Below are 26,599 nucleotides of genomic sequence, written 5' to 3'. Positions count from 1 at the left end.
ACATTTGTGAGTGTATATCTATTTATATGCGCTACTGACGTGTATACAGCCATGTCGCAGTGACTGGCAATAATATATCATTGCCTCCCTCTGTTTGCGTATGTCACAGTCAGGGAAATTTTTTCAGCTACTTTTTTTTATGTGCTTCACTGTCCTGTTTTTCACAATGTCACTGTTTGAGCTTATACTCTGTTCCTATCATTTTGACTCTTCCATGTTCTTTGTTTGCATGTCTCTGTCTATTCCTCCTCCTGTCTGTTTCTGTTGCATGTCCATTCATGATTCACTCTGTGTTCTCCATTCATACTTTTCTCTCCCTCCCTCCCTCCTTTCTTCTCTCTCTCTCCATTCATGCAGCTCTCTCCCTCCCACACTCTCTACGTTTTCTGAATCTTAATGACTGTGCTGGTGCTGAGGGTCACAGACGCATGGAGACGTGATCTCCAAGCAGTAAGGGGGTGCAGGCAGTCTTAACCCTCTGCTGCTAAATGAATACAAAAACATTGCAGAGGGACGGTCAGTGCTTATCCTTCCTATTGTTTCATATAATTTTCCTCTATGAGTTAGATAGCAATATGAAACTGACAAATATTTAAGGTGCATAAAATGGTCCGTATATTTATAAGCGTCCTGTCTCATTCTGCTGCATTAAGTCTCATTCTATCTCTCCATATACAATTTACATATAACCCCTTCAATTGCTCCAAACAACCTTATTCGATAAATCTGTATTACTTTATCTAACCACTGTGGTAGCTCCTCTTGCTAATACATATATAATTTCTCCCTAGACGTATCCCTATTACTTCATGTAATCTCTCTTCCTATACCTCTTTATATTACTCTATAAATCCTCGCTATAACATTTTCCGCTTAAGCCATAAAACCTCCGCTAATAATTTCTCCTGTTACTCCATATAACCTCTCCCTATTACTCATCCTATTACTCCATATAACCTCTCCCTATTACTCATCCTATTACTCCATATAGCCTCTCCTTTAACTCCTATTATTACCCCATATCACCACTCCCTATAATTCTTCCTATTACCCCATATAACTTCTCCCTATAACTCCTCCTATTACTCCATATAACCTCTCCCTATAACTCCACCTATTACTCCATATAGCCTCTCCCTATAACTCCTCCAATTACCCCATATAACATCTCCTTATAACTCCTCCTATTACTCCATATAACCTCTCCCTATAACTCCTCCTATTACCCCATATAACCTCTCCCCCTTTAACTCCACCTATTACTCAATATAACCTCTCCCTATAACTCTTCCTATTACTCCATATAGCCTCTCCCTATAACTCCTCCAATTACCCCATATAACATCTCCATATAACTCCTATTATTCCATATAACCTCTCCTTATAACTCCTCCTATTACCCCATATAACCTCTCCCTATAACTCCACCTATTACTCCATATAACCTCTCCCTATAACTCCACCTATTACTCCATATAGCCTCTCCCTATAACTCCTCCTATTACTCCATATAACCTCTCCCTATAACTCCACCTATTACTCCATATAGCCTCTCCCTATAACTCCTCCAATTACCCCATATAACATCTCCATATAACTCCTCCTATTACTCCATATAACCTCTCCCTATAACTCCTCCTATTACCCCATATAACCTCTCCCTATAACTCCACCTATTACCCCATATAACCACTCCCCATAACTGTACCTAATACCCCATATAACCTCTCCCTATAACTCCTCCTATTACTCCATATAACCACTCCCCATAACTGTACCTAATACCCCATATATCCTCTCCCTATAACTCTTCCTATTTACTCCATATAACCACTCCCTATAATTCCTCCTATACCCATAATCCCACTCCCTCTAACTCATCCTATTGCCCCATATAACCTCTCCCTATATCTCACCCTTTAACTCCCTATCACCACTTACTCAAGGCCTGATTGTGAGTCGTAGGCACTGTTGATGCTGCACGCAGTTAACCTGTCTACCCATGCGTCCTAGTCGCCCAACGCATGCGTACCCAGGGCTGGATTAACCATTAAGTAAAATAAACACATGCTTAGGGCATCAAGGGAAGGTGGTCACCACAGAAATTTTACATTGCCAAATTGACCATAGATCATATAGTCCAAAACTGCATATGTTGCAGCTGAACCAAGTTCCACAAACAAGGAAGCTATATATAAAAATAATAATAATAAAATAGTAATAATATAGGTTAATGATATACATTAATCTTGGGAATACAGCAAATTTAGAATCTGGTAACCAGTAGAATGCCACTCGGTCCACCGAGGCTCACATGATCGTTCTTGTCTTGGTCATGTTGGCTGTCCCGTTCAGTTGTCCACTGAGAGTAAGTGCAGTGGCGCTCAGTACAGTGTTTCCAGATAGGGGCTTACTCCAAATTTGGAAATTTTTAAAGGCCTTTGCAAACATTTTGGAGATAACTTTTCTTTGTTTTTTGGGGGGAAGCAAAATATATATGGGGCACCAAAATCTTTTAAGTGCTTAGGGCCTCTAAAGGTATTAATCCGTTCCTTTGCGTCCCGATTGTTTGCACTCAGACGCAGAACAGAATTTAATTCAGTGGCCATTCCTGGGTGGTAAAAAGGGGGTGTCTAAGCAGATGTGGGAGTATCGCTTTAAGCAGTTACGTCCAAAGATGCACAGGACAGAGAAACTGCACCGAGACAGAAATGCACTTCCGCAAAATGCTGCTAGTGGGCGTCTCTGTATTACAAACATCAGATACGGCATTAGCAGCTGCGTGCGACTAAGGGCGCGTATCCATCCACTACACGAGAGTGGAACGACTGTACGATTACAACATTGTAATCCTGCAATCGTTCTTCATCCTGTGCAGTGGATAATGTGCCCACACTGAACGATATATCGTTCAGTGCAGGCACCCTCCCTCATCCCCGAACATGCACAACCTGTCGATATCGGCAGGCTGGTCTGCATGTTCAGGCGATGATAGATGTCGAAAACGACCAGCGGGAGCGCGCATCGCTGGTCGTTTTCGACATTTTACTGCACGGTTTCTGAACGATTAATGAGCGATTGAACGATATCGATGTTGTAATCGTTAAATCGCTCATTTTAATCGTCTAGTGGATACGCACCTTAAGAATCAGGCCCTATAACTTCTCCTACTAGTATATATAACATCTCCTTATATCTCTCTCTGCTTCATGTAACCTTTCTCTGTAATTCCTTATATTAATCTATATAACCTCTCCATAGTACTTCTCCTATTACTACATATAACCTCTCCTTATAGCTTGTGCTGTTACTCCATGTAACCTCTATTTATCATTACACCTGTTACTGAATTTAACATTCCCATTGTGCTTTTTTCTACTATGAATTATGCCTGTTATTAATTCTGGTGATGTAGACCTACACCCCAAAGGGGATAATTACTGCTGCTTGTTCCCTGCATGATTTGCTTATGAATCAGTGATGTTTTATTTAAATTTTTTACCATTAACACATTCAAAGGTAAAAAAAATCAGTTTGCTGTTACTGCTATACTGACATTTTTCTTTAAATTACAGCAACGCAAGCCCTGTGATGTCCCCAGTGGACCGATTCTGCTAACACCGCCATCTTTGTTTCAACCTTAAAAAAAGTCCTGGGCGTTGGAAATCCAGGGTGGGGGTTCTCGTCCCCTCTTCATGTCCGTCCAACCTTTGGACATTGGAATGAACCTTCCAACCCAGTCAGGTAAGTGTTGGTTAAGGACTAATTAGTGGTAAATGAATAGTAAAGAGTTAGGCTAACATTATATAATAATAATAATAATAATAATAATAATAATAATAATAATAATAATAATAATAATAATAATAATAATGTTGGTATCAGCATTTATATAATACCAAACTATTGTGCTGTACCAAACATTCTTTATTCAAGCAGATCGACCCCTTCCCCGAGGAGCTTACAAACTAATATCCCTATCATAGGCTAAACACTTAATTCTCTGTTTATTAATAGGGGCCACATCCGGCCTTACCTTTAGTTTGATATAATTGCTGCTTGCAGCAAAACATAGTCAGGTACCATTGGTATTTATCAATACTTCCCTTGCTGGTGATCATTGCCATTATCTCCCTCCTCGGCAATATCTTCTTGGTTACTGGCAGCCTTTCGCTGTAGGTATCCCTAATGTTTGCACTATGACTAGTGTCAGTGATTTCTTCACCTTGACTGTATCACACTAGCATCAGTACTGCGATCGTGTAGATCCCCACATCCTGATATAGGGAGGGCAGAGCCAAATATAATACTCGCAATGAATAAACTATCACTGTGCCCATGATATCATACACCTCTCTTTACCTGCCACCAACTGTGGTAAACAATAGACTATAGGTCCCCAAACACTGTATCACAATAGTGCAGGCTCTGCAACACAGACTACTACGCAGTTAGCTGGTCTCCCCCTGCTTCTAGCTACAAATAATAGACATAGTATAACCATAGCGTTCTAATAGCTTCCTCAAAGACTGAGTTCTGGAGCACATATGAATTAGATTAGTCAAGGAATACTTTATTCACAAAATAACTACAATGCTTAGTTACAGAAATTATGTAAAGAAAAAGGTATACAGGTTACATAGACAAACATGTTTTCAAATAAATAGGAGAAACTTACAGAATGCAACACACAGCTTATTCTGTCCGGGAGTAACGACAGGAAATGCAGGTACAGGCTTCAATTTAGAAATTGATCCCTCAGAACAAAGGCTACCATTCCTTTTATCACTTTTTCCCACTCCACCATGAAGTCTCTGATGACTGGCTGGCTTTTTAATTGACCCAGGAAAAATGTCAGTCTCTCCCATGTAACTTCTAACATAAGTACAAATAACTGTACATAAAGTCCCCTGTGTAATAATAACTAAATAAAATATGGTATGTTCACATTGATCTCTATTAATTAAGCAATTGAATTAATATAAATATGATATTTCTGTGATGTGTGCTTGGTTAGATACTTCATTTTTCTCAAACCATAAGTCCTAGTGATTCCCAAATCGCACCTAACCTGTGTATAAACTTCAGATATGTTTCTAGGATATTGGTAACTCCTAGCTATTCATGAAGTATTGATTTTAGGTCAAAAACAGATAAACTATTATGAGGCTTTGATCTCGGCTAATGTCTGAATACCTTTGTAGGCAGACGGCTTAGTGTTTGCCTCCCCCCTGTGTTAGGCATCAGGCCGGCATCCTTACCTCATTTGTATGTATTCTCCTGGTCATAGGATACAAGGGATGTACATTCTAATTTAAACTACATCTGACCACTTCTAGTTTCCTGAGTGTGATTTACATGCTATTGAAAGACTTCCAAGGGCTCTTCATTCAATTGACTTTGATTAACCATAACTATATACATATATATGACTAATCTTTTGAGCAATAGGTGATTTATTAGGAAGATATTTCCCTATCTACCATGCCCTAACATGTCTATAATCTTTAAACTCATGTACAGCAGACGTCCGCACGTTGTTTAATCTGGCTGGTCCCCACTGCCAAATATAGGTAATGCCATCTTGAGATGCCGTTACCTAGCAGCGAAAATGTAGTATTTTCACTGCTTGATAAATTGTCCACTATCCCCATAGAGGTTTATGGAAATGGCGTTAAGTGAGTGAGTTAAGGCTGGAGAAGTTTCTGATTTCTCTGCCATAAACCCTTTGATAAATGGCTTGAAACTGTGAAGTGCCTGATATTTTGTGAAAAATAGGCTCTTCACTGATTCATAGATAGAGACTGCAAACACACTACAGCTGATTTAATTAGACGCTAGTTATAACCTAAGAGTGCAACACCTAGAAATGCCACAGAGAACACCCTGCTTGTATTTGAACATATACAGCTATGCTGATCTATACATTATCTTTCTAAAAGGGATGCGGGAGTCCGGCAGTCAGAATGCCGTTGCCGGAATCTCGACACTTATCAGCATACCAGCTGCGGCATCCTGACTGCTGAAATCCAGAAGGTAAATACTGGGGTTAGGGGGAGGGTAAGGGTTAGGGTAAGGGGTTAAGGTTAGGCAATAGGGGGAGGGATAGGGTTAGGCTGCAGGGGGGAGGTTAGGTTTAGGGTGCGGGGAGGGAGGGTTAGGTTTAGGCACTAGGAAGGGAGGTTAGGTTTAGGCACCGGGGAGGGAGGGTTAGGGGTTAGGTTAGCAGTACTTACATTTAGGCATCGGCATTGTAACCTGGTTGGGATGCCGGTGTCGGGGGGATACTTACCCAGTGCCGGCATCCTTTGACACATATCTATATTGTTCAGTGCAACAAGTAATGTAAATCTCAGACACAGCGACAAATTAAACTCACTAACAATAAAGTGTCTCTGAGTATACTGAACATAGGATCCAGATAGACACAATTGAGTTTATTTAATAATATAGTGCAAGTAGAACATGCGTGTTGTAACTTGTAACTCATAATAACCAATCAAGTACCTGAACTTCCAAAAACCGATCTGATTTCTATGCGTTACAATATAGCGTAGCTTCTGGTACTCCAGTGGGGCTAACTTGAGGCTGCTTCTACGGGATAAAATATATAAGCCACCGTTTGAAAGGACAGGAATTGTGTTTTATTTAAGTTGTGCTGTTGGAGGATTCTTGTCCAAAAATTAACTATTATGTATTCTGTATAATAAACACACATAGACTAAGAGCAATGAACAAATATATTTTAGGAAGAAAGTTACAGTACCCTGATCCCTAGAGTTTACAAATCACTGATAATTTGAGAATTGATACAAGGGTTCAAGTGCTTGTTTTTTTCTGCACTGTACAATCACAACACATTGCTTAGTACTTTATTAACCAGTCAAAATCTTGTAACTTTGTACTCAAATGAGAAAACAAAAAAAAGTAAATGAATGTAATACATTTAAGAAGTTTGCTCTTCATCAGGCAAGTATCTAATGCTGGCCACACAAGTGGTGTTATCTGCTGCAATTGTCCCATATCGCAAAACTACCCCAGTGCATTATGGAAACTGGTTGGATTATTGTCATACATGTTGGTTAATGTGGTCCAAAGATTAATCTATTTACCTGTCTGGGTGGTTATCTGCAGCCCACACTGAGCCACTGTGACACTGTGATCAGGCTGCTTAACTTGAGGACCTAATGGTAGATTCACATACAACATTTCTGGCCAAATTGTACTCTGACGGGTATATATACCACTTAGCCTGTCAGTGCATGGTTATTAGTATTCACTCTAGGGTCTATTTAGGGCAGGGCGCCGATCATCAGTGAGGGCACATTTGTGCGTGCCTGAAAAGGGGGTGTGACCTCGTGGCACCACCCCTCTCCATCACTCTAGGGGCTGTGTCCAGCACTCACGGAGATACTGAGCTGCGCCCAAAATGTATATGCTGTGTACATACACATGGCATCTATTTACCTGGCGGTGAGAGTGTTCATCCACAACTCCCCCCCCCCCCCTCACTGCAGGTCGTTATATTAGCATTTCAAATGCTAATAGTGGGAATCATCTACTGACATCTTCCTCTTAATATACCAAATTCCAATTCTAAGACCATATCCATCCATCTATAATTTAAGACATTCTAAAACAAAATATCTATGTGTTGCAGTTATCAAATATTACTCCCTACCAAACTTGTACCATTGGTTAGATTTACTTTATTAGTGTTTCTACATCGTCATCTACATCCTCCGTCTGCCCTGCATGCAGGAGGTTTGATGGGGATTATCGTTAACGAGGGCTATGCTGCTGAATGCAGCATGGTCCCCGCCGTCGCTTCCAGCATTGGCAAGTGTGTATGCACTTGCCGATGCCTGCACCCCCGTCGGGTCCCGTCGCTGGGTGTACATGGCTTAAGAGTTTTTATTGTGTTTATTATTAATGATATGTTTGTTAAAGAAAAATTGTTGAAAAGCATATAATAACTTTGCGAATTACATTTAGTGTGATGACTAGCTTATTACCATATGCTGTGTTACTGAAGTATGATCTCCAGAGGTATTTATCACAATAATGTAGTTAGGTCTTGAAGGAGTACAGAAAATGTGCTACAATCGCTTAGTTGCTGGGTAGTAAGCCCTCTTCATTGTTTGTTAGATAGAGAGGTCCTTATTTTAAAGTATGACTGTTCGTTCTGAGATAATTAGGGGGTTTACTTTGGGTCTAGTGCACATAAGTGGTTTCTGAAGCTTTGTACCAGATGGAATCTACGCCAGAGAAACAGTATGGCATTGAACTTTATGTTGCACTGTGTCTGCTGCCTGTGTGGATGCGATATAGAGATCAGTGGATCTATGTGCCACACTCTTTACTGGTTCACATTTAAAACATAGCTGGAGAAGCCACTTTTGTGGACTAGTGTAAGAAAAGATTGAGTTATTCTTTGCTCGGGATAGATAAATACTGCTCTGTATGCCAATACGGCTTGAAAGTTGTTTGTCACACAGCTCTATCCTCACTCCCAGACAAATTCCTCCCTATGTCACTGCTCTCCCGCCTTCCAAGTGCTCCTGAAGCTGAAGAAAAGAATTACATAAAGAGTGAGTATAGAGCATTACTTGGGACATCTCCCAAATAATTTGCGCACAGAGGGCCTTAATCAGTTTAGGATGGAATTGCAAGCTACTTGCAAGTAGCATTGGATAATTTGCGATAACATCGGTAGGCTAAGTGACCCATGGGGTCCCGCAAGCCGGACGCCGCAGATACAACAAAGAGGCCAGGAAATCTCCGTCAGCCAATGGAGATCCTGGCTTCTTCCTTTCCCCCCAATGGCGGCGACATGACCTCCATTTCTGGAAACGGAGGCCGTCGCCACCCCTTACCAGTCCCCAATTGGCAGCAGACTGTCAATCACTGACAGTCTGCTGACGCTCTGTGTGCGTTCACGCAGGACCCGTACTTCACATGCGCAATATGGGTCAGGGGCCTGCGCAGATTCCCGAACATTGGGAATCTTCGTTCAACAGTGTGCATACGTGTACTGCTGAATAAGGCCCAGAGTTTGACAGTTTGATAAACATTCTTAGTGGAGTCGTAATAAGTATGTGCAATCAATTTTTATTAAACTTACGTGATGCCTAATGAAGTACAGCTGTGTCCATATACATCTAAAGGTCCCCATACATCAGACGTCCGCTCTCGCAATCCTGCTATCGGATCGGAACGCCGATCCGCCGGTCGGAAATATTGACCGGCGGCCATCGATGTTTTTTCGCGATCCGTCGGAGGATCGGTGAAATTCTATATGTTTAATTTCACTGATGTGCCAATCACGATCATTTTTTTATCGTGATCAGCATATCTGAAATCCAACTTGTTGGATTTCACAGATCCTGCGATGCCGGGTTGCAGGAACGAAGCGATCCGTCGCTGATGATTGGGGGCCTTTACATCCTTGCGTATTAAACAACCCTTCTATTCATGCCATGCTGTAGTGTGACTCGATAGTGCCGAGCGTTTTTCATGCAACTTTGTACCTTCAAATGCATCTTATTCGCAAAGTGATGTGAATAGGGCACACAAGCAGCTTCTGCTGATTAAAATGATATGTGACATGCCTATGTTCTGTGTGCTACTGCGGCTGTATCTGCATTCAAAACGCTATGTTACAGTGTCACAGCTGCTGACACTGTAATGTAGTGTTTTGCATGCAGATACACCAGCAGTTGCACACAGAACATAGGCATGTCACATAACATTTTAATCAGCAGAAGCTGCTTTGCGAATAAGACGCATTTGAAGGTAAAAAGTTACATGAAAAAAGATGCTCGGCGCTACCGAGTCACACAACGCTTACGCAAACTAATTTCCTCAATCGTGAAAAGTGCTATTTAGGATTTAGGTACTGCTCAGTCATATAGCTTGGCTTTGAAGTTTTAGCCACTTAAGGCCATTTGCGTCACATTGCAGCTTGTGATGTGTCTGCTCAGTGCTCTTGACTCCTTACAAGTCACAATATGTCAAAATACAGAACACACCATTAGATAGCTGGCAGGAGAAAGAGCCCTTTCCAAATGTCAAGTGTCCCCTGCTAGTCTGACATCTGTGGGAAGGTCAATAACGCATTTTATTGCGAAACTTTCTATATCTATGATGTCACACTATGCTACAGGTACTTTCCTGTTAATTTGTATATATCTATGATGTCACACTGATGCTACAGGTACTTTCCTGTTAATTTGTACCGGCCTTCTAGTCAGAATCTTTGAAGATTCCATGTAAGAATCTATTGTGGCTCGTCAGTATACTCCAATGTACTATGGTTAATAAAAATGGCTGTTCACGCGCACGCACGCATACACACATTACGCTATGTACATATCAGTCATCATACTATCCAAAACGTACACACAGTTTATCTAGGTACAATCTTTAATTATTGTACATATAGCAATTACTGCGCTTGGTATTGAATGAAATAAATGAAAAAACACACGTTTGCTCTCTATTGAAAAACAGGAGGCTTGAATGAATTATACCAATGATTTTTAATATAAAAACCGTAAACACATAGTAAAAATACAGTATAAAAACAGGAATAGGGAACCTCCTGCCCTGGGGCCATATAAGGCCCTCGGAGTCATTTGGTCTGGCCCTTTGAGCTTTTTTCTGCTAGCCTCATCTGGCTAGCAGGGTACCTAGAATGGCACACTGCAGCCAGAATCTATGCAGCAGTGCCGCCTGGAGCATCACCTTACAGCTCCCCTGAGCGTCCTCAGGATGCTCCGAAAATTGCTGAAATCACTGGCAATTGTTGCCCTTCCCCCATGTGCGGTCACGCGGAGGGGGCAAATAATGTTATACAGTCAGGTGCATAAATATTGGGACATTGACAGAGTTTATATATTTTGAGATGTGCTTTAACTGCAGACTTTCAGATTTAATTTGAGGGTAATTACATCCAAATCAGGTGAATGGTGTAGGAATTACAACGGTTTCTATATGTGCCTCCCACTTTTTAAGGGGCCAAAAGTAATGGGACACACTAAACAATCCTAAATCTAACTTTCACTTTTTATTACTTTGTTGCAAATCCTTTGCAGGCAATTACAGCCTGAAGTCTGGAACGCATAGACATCACCAGACGCTGGGTTTCATCCCTGGTGATGCTCTGTCAGGCCTCTACTGCAAATGTCTTCAGTTTCTGCTTGTTCTTGGGGCATTTTCCCTTCAGTTTTGTCTTCATCAAGTGAAATGCATGCTCAATCGGATTCAGGTCAGGAGATTGACTTGGCCATTGCATAATATTCCACTTTTTAGCCTTAAAAAACTCTTTGGTTGCTTTTGCAGTATGCTTCGGGTCATTGTCCATCTGCACTGTGAAGCACCGTCCAATGAGTTCTGAAGCATTTGACTGAATATGAGCATATAATATTGCCCGAAACACTTCAGAATTCATTCTGCTTCTTTTGTCAGCAGTCACATCATCAATAAATACAAGGGAACCAGTTCCATTGGCAGACATACATGCCCACGCCATGACACTACTACCACCATGCTTCACTGATGAGGTGGTATGTTTTGGATCATGAGCAGTTCCTTTCCTTCTCCATACTCTACTCTTCCCATCACTCTGGTACAAGTTGATCTTTGTCGCATCTGTCCATAGGATGTTGTTTCAGAACTGTAATGGCTTTTTTAGATGTTGTTTGGCAAACTCTAATCTGGTCTTCCTGTTTTTGAGGCTCACCAATGGTTTACATCTTGTGGTGAACCCTCTATATTCACTCTTGTGAAGTCTTCTCTTGATTGTTGACTTTGACACATATACACCTACCTTCTGGAGAGTGTTCTTGATTTGGCCAACTGTTGTGAAGGGGTTTTTCTTCACCATGGAAATGATTCTTCTGTCATCCACCACAGTTGCTTTCCGTGGTCTTCCGTGTCTTTTGGTGTTGCTGAGCTCTCCGATGCGTTCTTTCTTTTAAAGAATGTTCCAAACAGTTGACTTGGCCACACCTAATGTTTTTGCTGTCTCTCTGATGGGTTTGTTTTGATTTTTCAGCCTAATGATGGCTTGCTTCACTGATAGTGACAGCTCTTTGGATCTCATATTGAGAGTCGACAGCAACTGATTCCAAATGCAAGTGTCACACCTAGAATCAACTCCAGACCTTTTACCTGCTTAATTGATAATGAAATAATGAGGGAATAACCCACACCTGTCCATGAAATAGCTTTTGAGTTGATAGTCCCATTACTTTTGGCCCCTTAAACAGTGGGAGGCAGTGGGAGTAATTCCTACACCGTTCACCTGATTTAGATGTATTTACCCTCAAATTAAATCTGAAAGTCTGCAGTTAAAGCACATCTTGTTTGTTTCATTTCAAAGCCATTGTGGTGGTGATTAGAGGCCAAAATATGAAAATTCTGTCAATGCCCCAATATTTATGCACCTGACTGTATATATCAAAATGGCCCTCTGTAGAAAAAAGGTTCCCCACCCCTGATCTAGGGTCTAAACTAGATCCTTAGTACTTGTAGCAGGTACTGAATATATATATATATATATATATATATATATATATATATATATATATATATATATACACACACACACACACACATTTTTACTTTTATTCTTATTACAACAGCGCCAAGCATTGCAGTGATTCACTGCTCAATGTGTTTTTTTCTTGTGCTTTAATTATTGTAGCTAATGTATCCATATATGTATAAATCAAAATAAGAGGCATCTCAGAGTAACACAAATGCACTTGCGGGCAACATAGGAACTAGCTCTGAAGATTAGTACCCCCAAAATTTCAGCTTTCAGTAACCATTTCTATACATGGCATTTGTAAGCCATATTTACTGTACAGATATGTCCTCTTGCATCCTTGCCGCTCGCACTACAAACGTGCGCGTGCATTGCGCTACGTGATTAGCCGCGGCTGCATGCGCCACGGTATGCCATGCCGCACGCTGCTTCCGCACCATACAATTCTATGGGGTTGCGGGTGCACACACGCGGCAAAGATGCTACTGGACATCAGAGCCGTAACTAGACTTTTTGGTGCCCTGTGCCAGAAAGAGCATTGGCGCCCCCCTATTTTTCAAATGGGGATAAAACGCACCCGAAATAGGGGCATGGCCTCATGGGGAAGGGCCAGGGAAAAGGTGGGGAGGCCAGGAGATGCTGGCTAAAATAAGAGGAAGCTACAAGTGAGAATTAATTATAAACAGAAAATTGAAAGGCTCGAACAGCGCCCCCCTGCCCTGCGGTGCCCTGTGCGGTGGCACAGGTCGTACTACCCTAGTTACAGCCCTGCTGGACATATCTATAGAGCACCTCCAATAGTTTTTAAATGTTAGTTCCGGTTGGCGTGCGGCTGTAAATGAGGCCCTATATTTTTTCCAACTTCACTGATTCTACCTTTCATCTATCAGTTTAGCTATGCTCCACTAGTGGCCGATGTTGAGTATATAATTTAAAAAAAAAAAAACACTTTTCCTACATAATGAGCTCATCCCAGTAATATAGAAACATCTGTGAATTACCGCAAGTCCCTTCCCTATGCTGTTGTTGCGTCTGGTCCTTTCAATATTATGCATCTGCTTCCTAGCTTTGAGTATGAGTCAGGTTTAAAGGGATCTAGTATAATCACATATGTTCAAACATTAGAGACGAACACTGAAACAAATGTAAACTGAATGTAAACATGCAAATAGAAATGTACATATGGGATTAAGTCATAACAATATTGCTAACTTGCGCTACTACCCAGGGACAAAGAAGTGTTTGCTTACACAACATGTATATCAAGGTAACATTTGCTGTTAAAGGGGCAGTATCAGTATTACACATCCTTGTTTTTGTGATACTTCCGACTTAAACTGCTATCAATATTGCAGATAATAATGTACCATACAGTCTTATGCCGCGTATCCACTAGGTGATTTAAATGAGCAATTGAATGATTACGACATTGTAATCGTTCAATCGCTCATTAATCGTGTACTATAATGTCGGAAACCGCCAGCGATGTGCGCTCCCGCTGGTCGTTTCCGACATCAATCATCACCTGAACATGCCGGTCAATCTGCCGATAACGACAGATTGGCATGTTCAGGGATGAGGGAGGGTGCCTACACTGAACGACATATCGTTCAGTGTAGGTACTGCAGGGGAAGAGGAACGACTGTATGATTACAATGTTGTAATTGTATTGTCGTTCCTCTATCTGCTAGTGGATACGCACCTTAAGCTTCCAATTCTCTGAAGTTTCTCTCTCTCTCTATATAGTATACTTGTGAGCTATCAGTAATAGTGTGATTTGCGTGCACTACTTTTAGTTATATCACCCTGTTTTTAAAATACACAATACTCAGCATGCCATGCAGGGCATTTTAACATCTAACCTCAGACACAACAGTTGAACGCTTAACACATGAGCTATTTGCTCCTGCATAGGAAGCCTTGTAATCTATACTAATATAATAAGAACGTTGTGTCTGTTTGTTCCAAGTTGGCGCAAAAACTACTGAACCAATTTTATAGTCGAAACTCCTAGAAATAACCTGTACTTTTGTTTCATCTTGATCTGTCACGTTATAGCTGAGCAATAACACAAACACAATTTATTAGCATCATCAGTGCAGGAGATAGGTGTGGCACCATGCACACAGGCCGGTAATGGGGAGGAGCGGTGCTTTGGGCCCTCGTTCACTTGAATAGGATATGTTACATAGCAGTCTGTGTACAGGGCACACAGTGACATTGGTGTGAGTGGTGGGTGAAGATGCTGCTGGTATAGCGCTGCAGGTCACATGGCCAATCCCGCGACAGGGTTCTATGCAAAGCAATACAACTAGAACACCTCAAATTAACAAATTTTTGTCAGAAATAATTTCATCGTGGGCGAAGCTGCGTACAAATAGCTTGTTCTTCTGACTATATGAAGCTAAGCGTAATTGTTAGTTTAAACCATTGGAGCTAAACAGTTCTATGTAGTGTGCAGCCATCTTTGTATGATTTTACTTTAATGAACATTGTTCCACCTATACTGTATCATTGACAGCCAAGTGTTCCCAAGCAGGGTCTTGCACCCGACACTAGTTGCCATAGACCAGGGGTGGGCAATAATCATCCCTCCAGCTGTTGTTGAACTACACATCCCAGCATACCTTGCAAGTTTTAGCATGACCAAATAGCAAAACTTTGGCAGGGCATGCTGGGATGTGTAGTTTTAAAACAGCTGGTGGACGGCATATTGCCCACCCCTACCATAGACAATAGTTAGTTGGTGTAAAGTCAGGTAAAAGGCTCTGTCACTGCTGTTTGCTATTTAACAGAGTGTGACTGCAGAAGAAATCAGAAACTTTCCCTATGTTACCTTTGTCTTAGTAGCTTAGTCCCTCCCCATATGCTTCTTTAGTGACGTCATCAGTGACCAATTTAATAAGCAGCGAAAAGCAAAACTATGTCAGAATGGTGTTAGCCTGGTGTGGTCAGTGGGGTCCAGCAAAGTTAAACAGACCCCAGAATGGCAAAGCACTTCCTCCTTTCGCTGGCATTGTTACACTGTAATTTATAAGTAAATATCCCTCGCTAATGAAGGGAGTTTTCACTGGGGCTCGCAGAGTACCCCAGCATAGTGAATTGCAGTGTAACTTTATGTATCGCTGTGGATGGTAGCCATACATAATGATAGTTACCGCTGCTCTGCATTCTTGCAACCAGTATACAACACAGGGACCCTATTGGTGTTATAACACACCATCAAGCAACTTCCTTTTGACCAGTGTAAAATCAGACCCCCTTTAATGACCAGTATGGAAAGGAGGGTGTTGTGTATCATAACAATCATATAATTAAATAAAAGAAAAGCATTACTGAGGCTTTGTTTTGAAGCAGTCTGCTGTTGGTATTGGTATATAGTTTTTATACATTAATCATTAGCTCTTGTACATGGTGTTTGTTGTATGACATTTAATGGTGACCTCCAATGTGCATATTTTTACTATCTATGTATGATAATATTTATTTTTAGGATTGCCCTTGAACTATGTTTTGTCTGTAGGATACTGACATTTTGAGCCCTATGTTAGACTATATGTTTTTTTTTCCAGTTGTATCCCCGGTATTTGTTGCAGCTTGCCTGATTGCTCTTTTTCTATTCTGTACTAGTATTTTTATGATTTATTATTAGTAATAGCTTATATTACCTTTTAAGCTGAATGTCCTGGATATTAAAGGGTAAAAAGGGCAATATAACACAGTGCTGTGTTGAGAATATGCGATTTAATGCAACTTTGCATCATGGATGTTCATTTTGGTCTTTATCCACTTGTCTGGAGTGGTCATATCAGATGCGGCCACGTCAGGCTGGACTTTCCCTAAGAGGAGCCTTCCAGCGGCTCCTAGAAGCTGATCTTCCACCAGCCGCCCAACTCAGCCCACTCGACCAGCCCCTCAGTAGTCCTCAGTCTTCTCCTTCCGAACGGGCTACAAAAGGTCCCTGAGGAGGGGCCAACCCGCAGTTACTAGCAACTGTAAGGGGCAGAGCTGGGAGGAGGTGGGCAGAGAAGGGCTGTGGGGAGGGAGGAGGTGGGGCAGCTGGAAAAGGGAATATCTCTATGCCCGACCCCGTGGTAACTTTGCTCCCTACAACCCGGCACATATACTGGTGCCCCCCCCCCCCCCCAGTTCCAGTGCCTATGGGGCAAGTGCATGGGTTATGAATCCATTTATCAATTCAATTTGGTTCATTGGTTGATTAAGTAACCAAGAGGGGCAATAACTAATTCATCCAGGGTCAGTTGGTGTTGGTTAACTTTTTCCCTTCAATAAATGAAATGATCATTTACAAACTATATTTTGTGTATACTCATGCTGTCTTTGTCTTATATTTAGTTTTGTTTGAAGTTCTGAAACAATTAAGTGAAATCAAGACATTGTACATCCTGGTGTCCTAGGCAACTGCCATGGTTCACCTAGTAGCAATGCCGGCCCACTTGAGACAATATTGCAAGTGACTGGGGCTAAAACTGACACCAGTAATTGGTGACTTGTCCACTTTAAGTTAAAAAGGGATCTCCTTATGAAAGTGCTACTGGAGACCATAGTCCTGTGGGGCATAGGTTACGAATGTGTACCCATGACACTATGGTGAGGTTGAGGTTAGACTTGATGTGTAATAGGGATAATTTATCTCTTTGTTTGTGAATATTCTGTTTTACTTTCATCAAATTTCTGCATCTTTTATTACAATTGTATGGCATGATGTTTTAGTGCTATATTATGTCTATGCTATCTGCTTATTATATAGTAAACAGATCCTCCACTGAATTGTTTCCAATGGGTGCATTCATTAAGACTAATCCGAGAGAAATTAACGTTGTTAAATATTTGCATTTATGTTTTCAAAGATTTTATTTTGTTAAGTGGCAGAACCTCTATAAGTTCACCACTTTAAATAGCAGTGTTATGCTGGGCATAGATTATACAATTATCTGGCCCGATAATTGTACAGTGTATTTATGCGACCAACTTCAAATTATCGGACATGCGTTATTGTCCATCATGTCAGAAACATCCGATAATTTGTGTGCTGCTAATCGGCCCCATCGGGCAGTGTGCGTGCTGCCCCAGGTTGTGTGACCGACATTTCTGTTCCCTCACAGGGGGGAACGTAGATATCGTGTGAAAAACTTACAGTATATGGCCACGATATCTGATTGGTTACAGGCTGTCAGATAAATTGTGTATTGGTCTGACAGACATTTTAGCTGACAATTTATTCCTAGCTTTAGCTTTACAACCAATCAGATGCCACAATGACTGTGACTACGGTTTCTGATTGGTCTTCCCAATCACAAACAACACTCTACATGTAGCCTTAGAAAATGTAAAATCAAGGGATGTAAAACAGTGGTTTGACTGTATCCCAGCATGATACATAGGCAAAGACCATGAACTAAAACACACTGGCATAGTATAAATATTTTTGTTATTGTACAGTAAATGTCAGGACATCATGAAGAGACGCCATGGGCTTTTTATTTGTTGGTAAAAGCCTTCAGTCCTGTATAAAAAAAAATATATATATATAAATATGCCTCTATGATGTCATTAGTTTCTAATGAGAAACTATTCGGCCCTCAAAATAACAGTCTCCGATCTCTGTGTGTATTAATGTAACACTTTATAGTATCTCACAATAGTGTATTGCAATTATTGTGGCCATTCATTGTAAAAACAAAATCTACATTTCTTTACCCTGTGATACATCATGTTATCCGCACTCTGAAACTCTGGTAGTTTCATGGCATTCCCATATCCAACCAACACATAGATCCAAATGTTTACATACCTAGATAACAGGGTGTGGTCACACATGGCAGGGGTGTGGGCAGCACTTCTGACATGCTGGCCACCCCTGTCCCATTCTCCTCCCTTAAAAGGACACATTGGGCCTGATTTAGAGGTGGACGCAATGTCAGATGTAGTAGAGCGATGTTTTTGCTACTGCGCATACACCAAAGCCGCACTGTGTACGCCCGACAATGGATTAGAGACAGTGGATGCAGTGTGGATTTATTTGCAAAGTGAGTGACAGGTAGTCAGCGTAACGAGGGGTGCCACAAGAACGTAGGCGTATCAGGACCGTTTTCTGGGCATGCCTTAGTGATCCTCTGCAAATTTGTACGCAGCTGGAGAGACTCTGCAGTCTTAGTTGAGCCAGACATTCTGAGACCGCATAGGGTTGCTCAGATATTCGATGTGCGACCGATGTTTTGTCCTTTGTACATAAGTGGTGAATGTGAGACGCTATAGGCGGGCGTCTCTGTGCATAAGACATTTGTTAAGTCATAAGCATATTTGTGCTGTCCGTTGCGTCCAAAATCGCAACTGCATCCATCTCTGATTCAGGCCCATTGAATTCTGCACACACCATTACAACATGGACGCGCAGCACCCATTCACTGATTCTCGCTACTATGCAGAGCGGTAATGGACGGGACAGTTGAGGTATGATTTAAATACATTATCCTGTGTGATAAGCATGGTGCTAAGTATGATATGATTAAGTCCTATTCCTCCTAATCATACTAAGGGCCTGATTCAGAGCCGCTCGTAAGCGGCCGCTCGTTCACTCCGAGCGATGTTCGCACAACTGCGTATGCGTATGGGTTGTAATACGCATGCGCGAACCAGTCATTGCGGTCGGAAATTGTGTGCTCGCAAAATAGCGAATGCCTGCTAATTTGAGTGACAGAATGAGGCGTTTGTGGGTGGTAACAGGGGAAGGTGCTTGAAAACGGGGAGTGGAGATCCGAACGCAGACGTGCCAAACGGTCAAAACGGGTGTTTTAAGGGTGTGCATAATTAACAAAGCAGCGTCATCGGCCACGTCGCTTGCTTGTCTTTTAGCCTGAACTGCTCGCATGATTGCGGTAGGAAAATCCAACCACAAGCACTGCGAGCAGTTCATACGCCTTTCGATGTACTCGATTAATCAAATAAATAGCGGAGATGACGTAGGATGCGAGCGGCCAGGGGGCGTTTAAAAAAAATAGCGAGCGCATGTTTCGTTCGCTCGTTCAGACATAGAGGCGTCAACAGACCGCAAAGAGCGAGCGCTCTATTTAAATATCCGGCCCCCTTTTCTAAACGAGCAAGTGCAAATACCGTCCGGCTCTGAATCAGGCCCTAAGTCCTAATCATAGTAAGTCCTAGTATGATTAGGACTTTAGTCTTAGTTTTCTACAGACAATCCTCTTTTCGCTAATTATTTCCCATCATTTAGATTCTTTATGAACCCAAATAAACAGGACTAATAAGGAAAGGTTCTTTTTTTTTCTTATTTGGGGTCTAAAAGATGTTTTGGGTGCAGCAGCAGCTCCTTCCCTCTTGGATGATGGGGGTTGCTGCTGCCTGCACTGCAGGAGGAGACAGTAGTCCGGTGGCACCGCGCATGCACAGAACTCCGGCTTCTAGGGACTGCATCGGCTGCAGCCCCTAGTTGCCAGGTAGGGCTTCCCACTGGAAGCACGCTCTCTATTGATCGCAGCCTGGACTGGCAGTCCCAGAGGGAGAAAACGCCTCCCCTTGGGACTGCCTGTCCTGTGTGTGGCTGGCAGATAGCGTTGTCCAATGGGAAGCCACTGTCAGTCACAGTGTAGCCAGTGCAGTCAAGGACTGCAACTGGCTCACTGAGGTGGCTGACTTTACTGGGGAAACTGCGGTCCTGCAGCCCCTAGGAAAAATCCAACACTTATCGGATGTGTTTTTAATGGCCTGAGCAATATTCAGTTAACATGTCCCTCTTTTAATTTAAAAAAATAATATGTGCGTGTATCTACTGAATATGAATATGATCATTCATAACCATCTAATGGACATGGTTTAAATATTGCACCCAGCAGAAAGACTTCTAGTACTGAGCAAATGAATTTCACCAATGTAAAGTACAAAGATTTTTTCATGAAGAAATGTTACAGTCTGGGACTGTTCTATTGATACTTTAATATGTACATTACCTGTTTTTTAACACCTTGGCATAACATTTTAAGGGCTTCACTAACATTAATTACAACCCAGTCTGGTTTCCAGTAATTTGATAAGCTGTATACTGGCTCAAGCCACAAAATGGCTGCCATCACAGCAGCAGTTGATACAGTAATTAATATTAACCCTGCTGGTACAGGTCACGTCCAAATAAAGGCCTATTGGGTTTTGCAGCAATTTAACTGTACCTGTTCATACCATCGTACACTTCAGGTTAACTAGATATATCCCTGTAAGTAAGATGCATACACTATCTCCTTCTCTTATTTATGGTAGCCCTGTTCCCTAAGTGCTAACAGGTCACACTTGGCTTTAATAACATGTTTCTAGAATGAGGTCCCAGCTATATATACTTGCGCTGTGTCTAATAATAAATACATCTTACTATTTATGTGGGGAATTCAGAGTGACATCTTAATGACACTGTGCAGATCAGTGCTCTGTGTATTTTACCTATCCGCTAGACTGTATTTCTCAATATTTAAAAATAGATACATTTTTTTTATACTGCAGAACATTGTACAGTACCTATGCAGAGACTATTTTCATTATCTTTACTGATTTTATATGTTCATGAGTAAAGGTGTTTTTTTCGGTGTCTGAATACTTCATTACATAGGAGCCAACTTTTAAAAATAATTGAGGGTGCTCTCGTTATCCCCCCCGCCCCCAATCATTATAGGAGTGAAAGATGCAATACATAGGGTCTTCAACTTGCAGCCCTCCAGTTGCTGTGGAACTACAGATCCCATGATGCCCTGCCACAATTTTAGCATGCAGTTATATCAAAATGGTGGCAAGGCATGCTGGGATGTGTAGTTCCACAGCAGCTGGAGGACCACAGGTTGAAAACACCATAGTTTCCAAGAAGAAGAAAAACTAGGTAAAGGTAAAGCAATGTAAATAGTAAAGGCTACAGGAGGTCATTTACATGGCAATAAATTAAGTTATCTGAACTTGGCAAAACATTTTTAGAAGCTTTGATTATATATGTTTGTAGTGTTTATATAGAACTACAATCCAGTGTCTTAAACAACTGTTAACCTGGGTACACACTTGACGATGTGTACCTGGGTGATATATCAGCCCGATAGGCCGACACATCTTACCGCAGGTACACGTTGAGCGATGTAATGAAGGACAGAACTAACCCTCATTCCGTGACTCATTACCCGCAACGGCACCGCATGTGATATTGTCTGGTTGGCCATGCAGCACGGCCGATTGGACAATATCGCTTGCGAACGCGAGAGAACGCGAGAGCGCGCAGATAGTCCGTACACACTGGACGATTCAGCCGATATGTTGTTCTGATTTGGCCAGAAACGACATGTAGGGCCGACATCGTCGTAATGTGTTCCCAGCATTAGTCTATAAGAGCAGGGCCCTCCACCCACTTGTCCTCTCCGTACATTATCTCTGTATCCAGTGCTCCCCACTCACTGTCTATGTCTATTATCCTCTCTGTCCACTCACCTGAGAGCACTGGGTGATACTGTTTTAGCGTCAGTCACTAACTGTGCCATCTAATTATTTCACTGTTGAAGTTATCCCCTTGTACAGTTTGTTTTTACTTTTCATATTGGTTGTGTCTCAGAGTAATTTTTTTCCGATACAGCATTAAGGAGGACACTTGGTGGCACCCTATAATAAGTGATAGTAATAATAAATAATAACAATTCTCTGAGTAGCTAGCCTTGTATAGGAACCTGTTAAAATGACCAAGCATTAGTATGTGTGGACTACAATCAATTGCTATGAGATTAAAATCTTCTAGGGCCAGATTTGTATTGGGTAGAATTCTATATGGCTGCTAGTTTTCAGTGATTACATTGGATTATGTTTGGAACTATCCAAAATTCCTTTCGCAGCCCATATGCTGAATTACCCTTCCATCCACCTCACACTTTCTGTTAACTGTTTGCCCACTATTCTCACAAACCACTAACTCCTACTCACTTTACAGTCACTTAGAGTTGTACGCTAATGCTGCCGCAGCTACAATACAAAAATATGCAAATGTCGCAGCCGCCAGGAGATGTATTGAGACGCTTTGTAAATCCAAGCATCTGCGCAGCATCGGTCGCAGATCATTTGATTATCACAGTGTTGAGTGAGTCTATGGCCCCACGTGGGATTTGAGATGCCAGGGCCATATTTCTTGCATACGGGATCGCAGACACAGAATGTGACACGCCCCTGAAGCGGTCGCGACATGCTGCGCTCTTTACCGCCACTCCCCATTACCTCCTCCAAACACTCCCTACATGTCAACCACACTGCAAGTAAAAAGTTGCTGCTAGGACTACGGTAATGTACCTTGGAGAATATGCATTGTAGCTTAGAGTCATGCACAGTTTACTGATATTCGCTCAACTCTAAATCAGGCTCCAAATCAGCTCACTATATATGTTCACTATTATCACTTGTTTTTAACACCTTGTTCTATAAAACTACATTGCATGCTAACATCTTTACCCGTGCTGTGTGTAGATAACTTATCCCATCCACCTCCTCACAATATTTTCCTATGACACAGTGACACTAGCTAGTATTATCTCTACATCCCCACTCCCTCTATCCCCACTCCCTCTGCAAGCTCCCTCTATACTCACACCATTCTCTGCAAGCTCCCTCTATACTCACGCCACTCTCTGCAAGCTCCCTCTATATACTCACGCCATTCTCTGCAAGCTCCCTCTATATACTCACGCCATTCTCTGCAAGTTCCCTCTATACTCACGCCATTCTCTGCAAGCTCCCTCTATACTCACACCATTCTCTGCAAGCTCCCTCTATACTCACATCATTCTCTGCAAGCTCCCTCTATACCCACACCATTCTCTGCAAGCTCCCTCTATACTCACACCATTCTCTGCAAGCTCCCTCTATACTCACACTATTCTCTGCAAGCTCCCTCTATACTCACGCCATTCTCTGCAAGCTCCCTCTATACTCACACCATTCTTTGCAAGTTCCCTCTATACTCACGCCATTCTCTGCAAGCTCCCTCTATACTCACGCCATTCTCTGCAAGCTCCCTCTATACTCACATCATTCTCTGCAAGCTCCCTCTATACTCACATCATTCTCTGCAAGCTCCCTCTATACCCACACCATTCTCTGCAAGCTCCCTCTATACTCACGCCACTCTCTGCAAGTTCCCTCTATACTCACGCCACTCTCTGCAAGCTCCCTCTATACTCACATCATTCTCTGCAAGCTCCCTCTATACCCACACCATTCTCTGCAAGCTCCCTCTATACTCACGCCACTCTCTGCAAGTTCCCTCTATACTCACATCATTCTCTGCAAGTTCCCTCTATACTCACATCATTCTCTGCAAGTTCCCTCTATACTCACATCATTCTCTGCAAGTTCCCTCTATACTCACATCATTCTCTGCAAGTTCCCTCTATACTCACGCTATTCTCTGCAAGCTCCCTCTATACTCACATCATTCTCTGCAAGTTCCCTCTATACTCACGCTATTCTCTGCAAGCTCCCTCTATACTCACACTATTCTCTGCAAGCTCCCTCTCTTGCACACTTATTTTTTTAGTCAATTCACACATTTTCTCTCCCAGTCTTATTTCTTGCATGCATTTTCTTATTATATACTACTTTTTAGAGTTTGTCACTATTTTTTTTTTAATTTGCAGTCACTCTCCCTCTCATGCACATTTTCTTTTACATTTTATTTTGCAGCGCACAATAACTTTTTAGCTTTTATTAGTGCACTTTTCCCTTTAGTCTCTGAGTGCTCATGTCTTACTGCATTTCTCTTTGTGTCTCTGTCTAGTGTGACACTTAGGCTCTGTTATTCCTGAGCAGTCCTTATCCCCCCCTCCAGCTCTCTCCTTTCTCCCTCTCCCTCGTTCTGTCTCTCCTGTCTATTTATATCTAAACTCCTCCTCTCCTGTTCTATTTCAGTCGCTCTGCTGCAGAACCTTCCACTTGCAGCCCAACGTTCACTAGGCAGAAGGGGGAGGGCAGGGTACAGGCCTAACTAAACCTCCTAACACCCCTGGCACTGACACCCACCAACCCGCTGACACCTCTCTCTCTCTCTCTTTGGATACAAATTATCTGACCTCCATAGGTATATTGACACTTTATTAAAGAAGAACAAGAACTAGAGGAGTTGTTGGGAGTAGGTTGTGCTTTCTTGAGAAGAGGGGAGGGGAGGTCGGCTGATTGTTGGTAGCTGGCAGCAGAGGGGGGTCTGGGAATGTTGCTGGTTCCCAGAGCCCTGGCGCTGCCTGAAATGCTGCAGACTATTTATGAGACAGAGCCCTGTGTGTCCTCTGCAGATGGTGTTAAGGGGCGAGAGCCAGCGTTGGAGCTCCTCAGCCGGGCACAGGGGCATGCAATGCCCACTGCAGGTGAGAAGCATTTCCTTACTCCACTCCATCCATACGGAACTTCATGTCTGTCATCCATTCACAGCTATCACTACCTTGCTCAGTTAATAAGTATCTGATTACCTCTGTGCATCTCTGCCCTACTTGAAGGGACCCTGCTCTCCACCTTGGTTTGTTTATTCTCACCTTGCTTAATCCATCTCTACCTATTGCCTCTATAATTATAACAGTGGGACATATGTACTGTACAACTCATCTTATCAGCCTGCTTATCTTTCACTTATTTACATACTTTTTGATGTGGCCACACTGCTACCTTATATTTTGTATTTATTGTTACAGCCTTATCTTTATGCTCACTCATGTGTCCTTTAAAAATAATATCCATCACATGTACATCTCATGCACAGACATCAAGACATATACCTTCTCTCCTAATACACAGACATAAGGGAACATACCTCTTACCTCCTAATACACAGAAAGCAGGGTTCATATCTGTCATCTATAAATACACAGAGCAGGGTGCATATCTATCACCAACTAATACACAGACATTTGGTCACATACAATATATCTCCTAATACTGTTACCTCCTAATACACAGACAGCAGGATGCATATCTGTCATCTACTAATACACAGAGCAGGGTGCATATCTCCTAATACACATACATAAGGGAACATACCTGTTACCTCCTAATACACAGACAGCAGGATGCATATCTGTCATCTACTAATACACAGAAAGCAGAACACATAACTCTCATCTCCTAATACACAGAAAGCAGAACACATAACTCTCATCTCCTAATATAAAGACATCAGATCATATACCTCTCGTCTCCTAATACACAGACATCAGACCATATACCTCTCATCTCCTAATACACAGACTTCAGACCATCAACCTCTCGTCTCCTAATACAAAGACATCAGAGCATATACCTCTCATCTAATAATACACAGACATCAGACCATATACCTCTCGTCTCCTAATACAAAGACATCAGACCATATACCTCTCGTCTCCTAATACAAAGACATCAGAGCATATACCTTTCATCTAATACACAGACATCAGAACATATACCTCTCATTTCCTAATACACATACATCAGAGCATATACTTCTCATCTCCTAATACATAGAGATCAGAACATATACTTCTCATCTCCTAATAGAAAGAGGAGGATGCATACCCGTCACAGCCTAAACACAGACATAAGGGCAAATACTTTATGTCGCCTAATAGATGATCATCAGGGTACAAAATTCTCATTTCCTAATACACAGACATTAGAGCACACACTTCTCTTCTCCTAATACAGGGGTCTTCAAACTTGGCCCTCCAGCTGCTGTGGAACTACACATCCCAGCATGCACTGCCACCTTTTTGATATAACAGCATGCTAAAACTATGTGCAGTGCATGATGGGATGTGTAGTTCCACAGCATCTGGAGGGCCAAGTTTGAAGACCCCTGTCCTAATACATAAAGCAGGGTACATACCTGACACCTCCTAATACACAGACTTCAGGGGACATACCTCTGATCTCCTAATACTGTATATAGAAATTAAGGTGCATACCTCTCATCTTTTAATACAAAGTTTTCAGTGCTTATATCTCTTGCCTCCTAATATACAAACTACAGGTCATGTAAATGTT

At 41.9% G+C, this 26,599-nt stretch overlaps 1 protein-coding gene across 11 annotated transcripts in view; it reads left to right on the top strand.

Moving 5' to 3' along the window:
* HDAC5 (histone deacetylase 5) overlaps positions 1–26,599 on the top strand; it is a 115,482-nt gene that overhangs the window by 40,495 nt on the left and 48,388 nt on the right. For 5 of the 11 annotated variants that reach the window (XM_088470616.1, XM_088470623.1, XM_088470615.1 and 2 more), the window contains exon 1: positions 24,557–24,951. In XM_088470616.1, the coding sequence (XP_088326742.1) occupies positions 24,798–24,951 (154 nt within the window). In that variant the 5' untranslated portion in view covers positions 24,557–24,797. Of the gene's footprint in view, positions 1–357; positions 517–3,575; positions 3,745–24,556; positions 24,952–26,599 lie in introns of those variants that run through there. The other 6 variants (XM_088470619.1, XM_088470617.1, XM_088470620.1 and 3 more) reach the window with 3 other exon arrangements.

The sequence above is a fragment of the Taudactylus pleione genome, unplaced genomic scaffold (assembly GCF_031769625.1).
Source record: "Taudactylus pleione unplaced genomic scaffold, aTauple2 ptg000102l, whole genome shotgun sequence".
In the NCBI taxonomy this organism is placed as follows: domain Eukaryota; kingdom Metazoa; phylum Chordata; class Amphibia; order Anura; family Myobatrachidae; genus Taudactylus; species Taudactylus pleione.
Note: the sequence above shows the minus strand (reverse complement) of the source record. Positions and strands in the feature narration are given on the sequence as shown.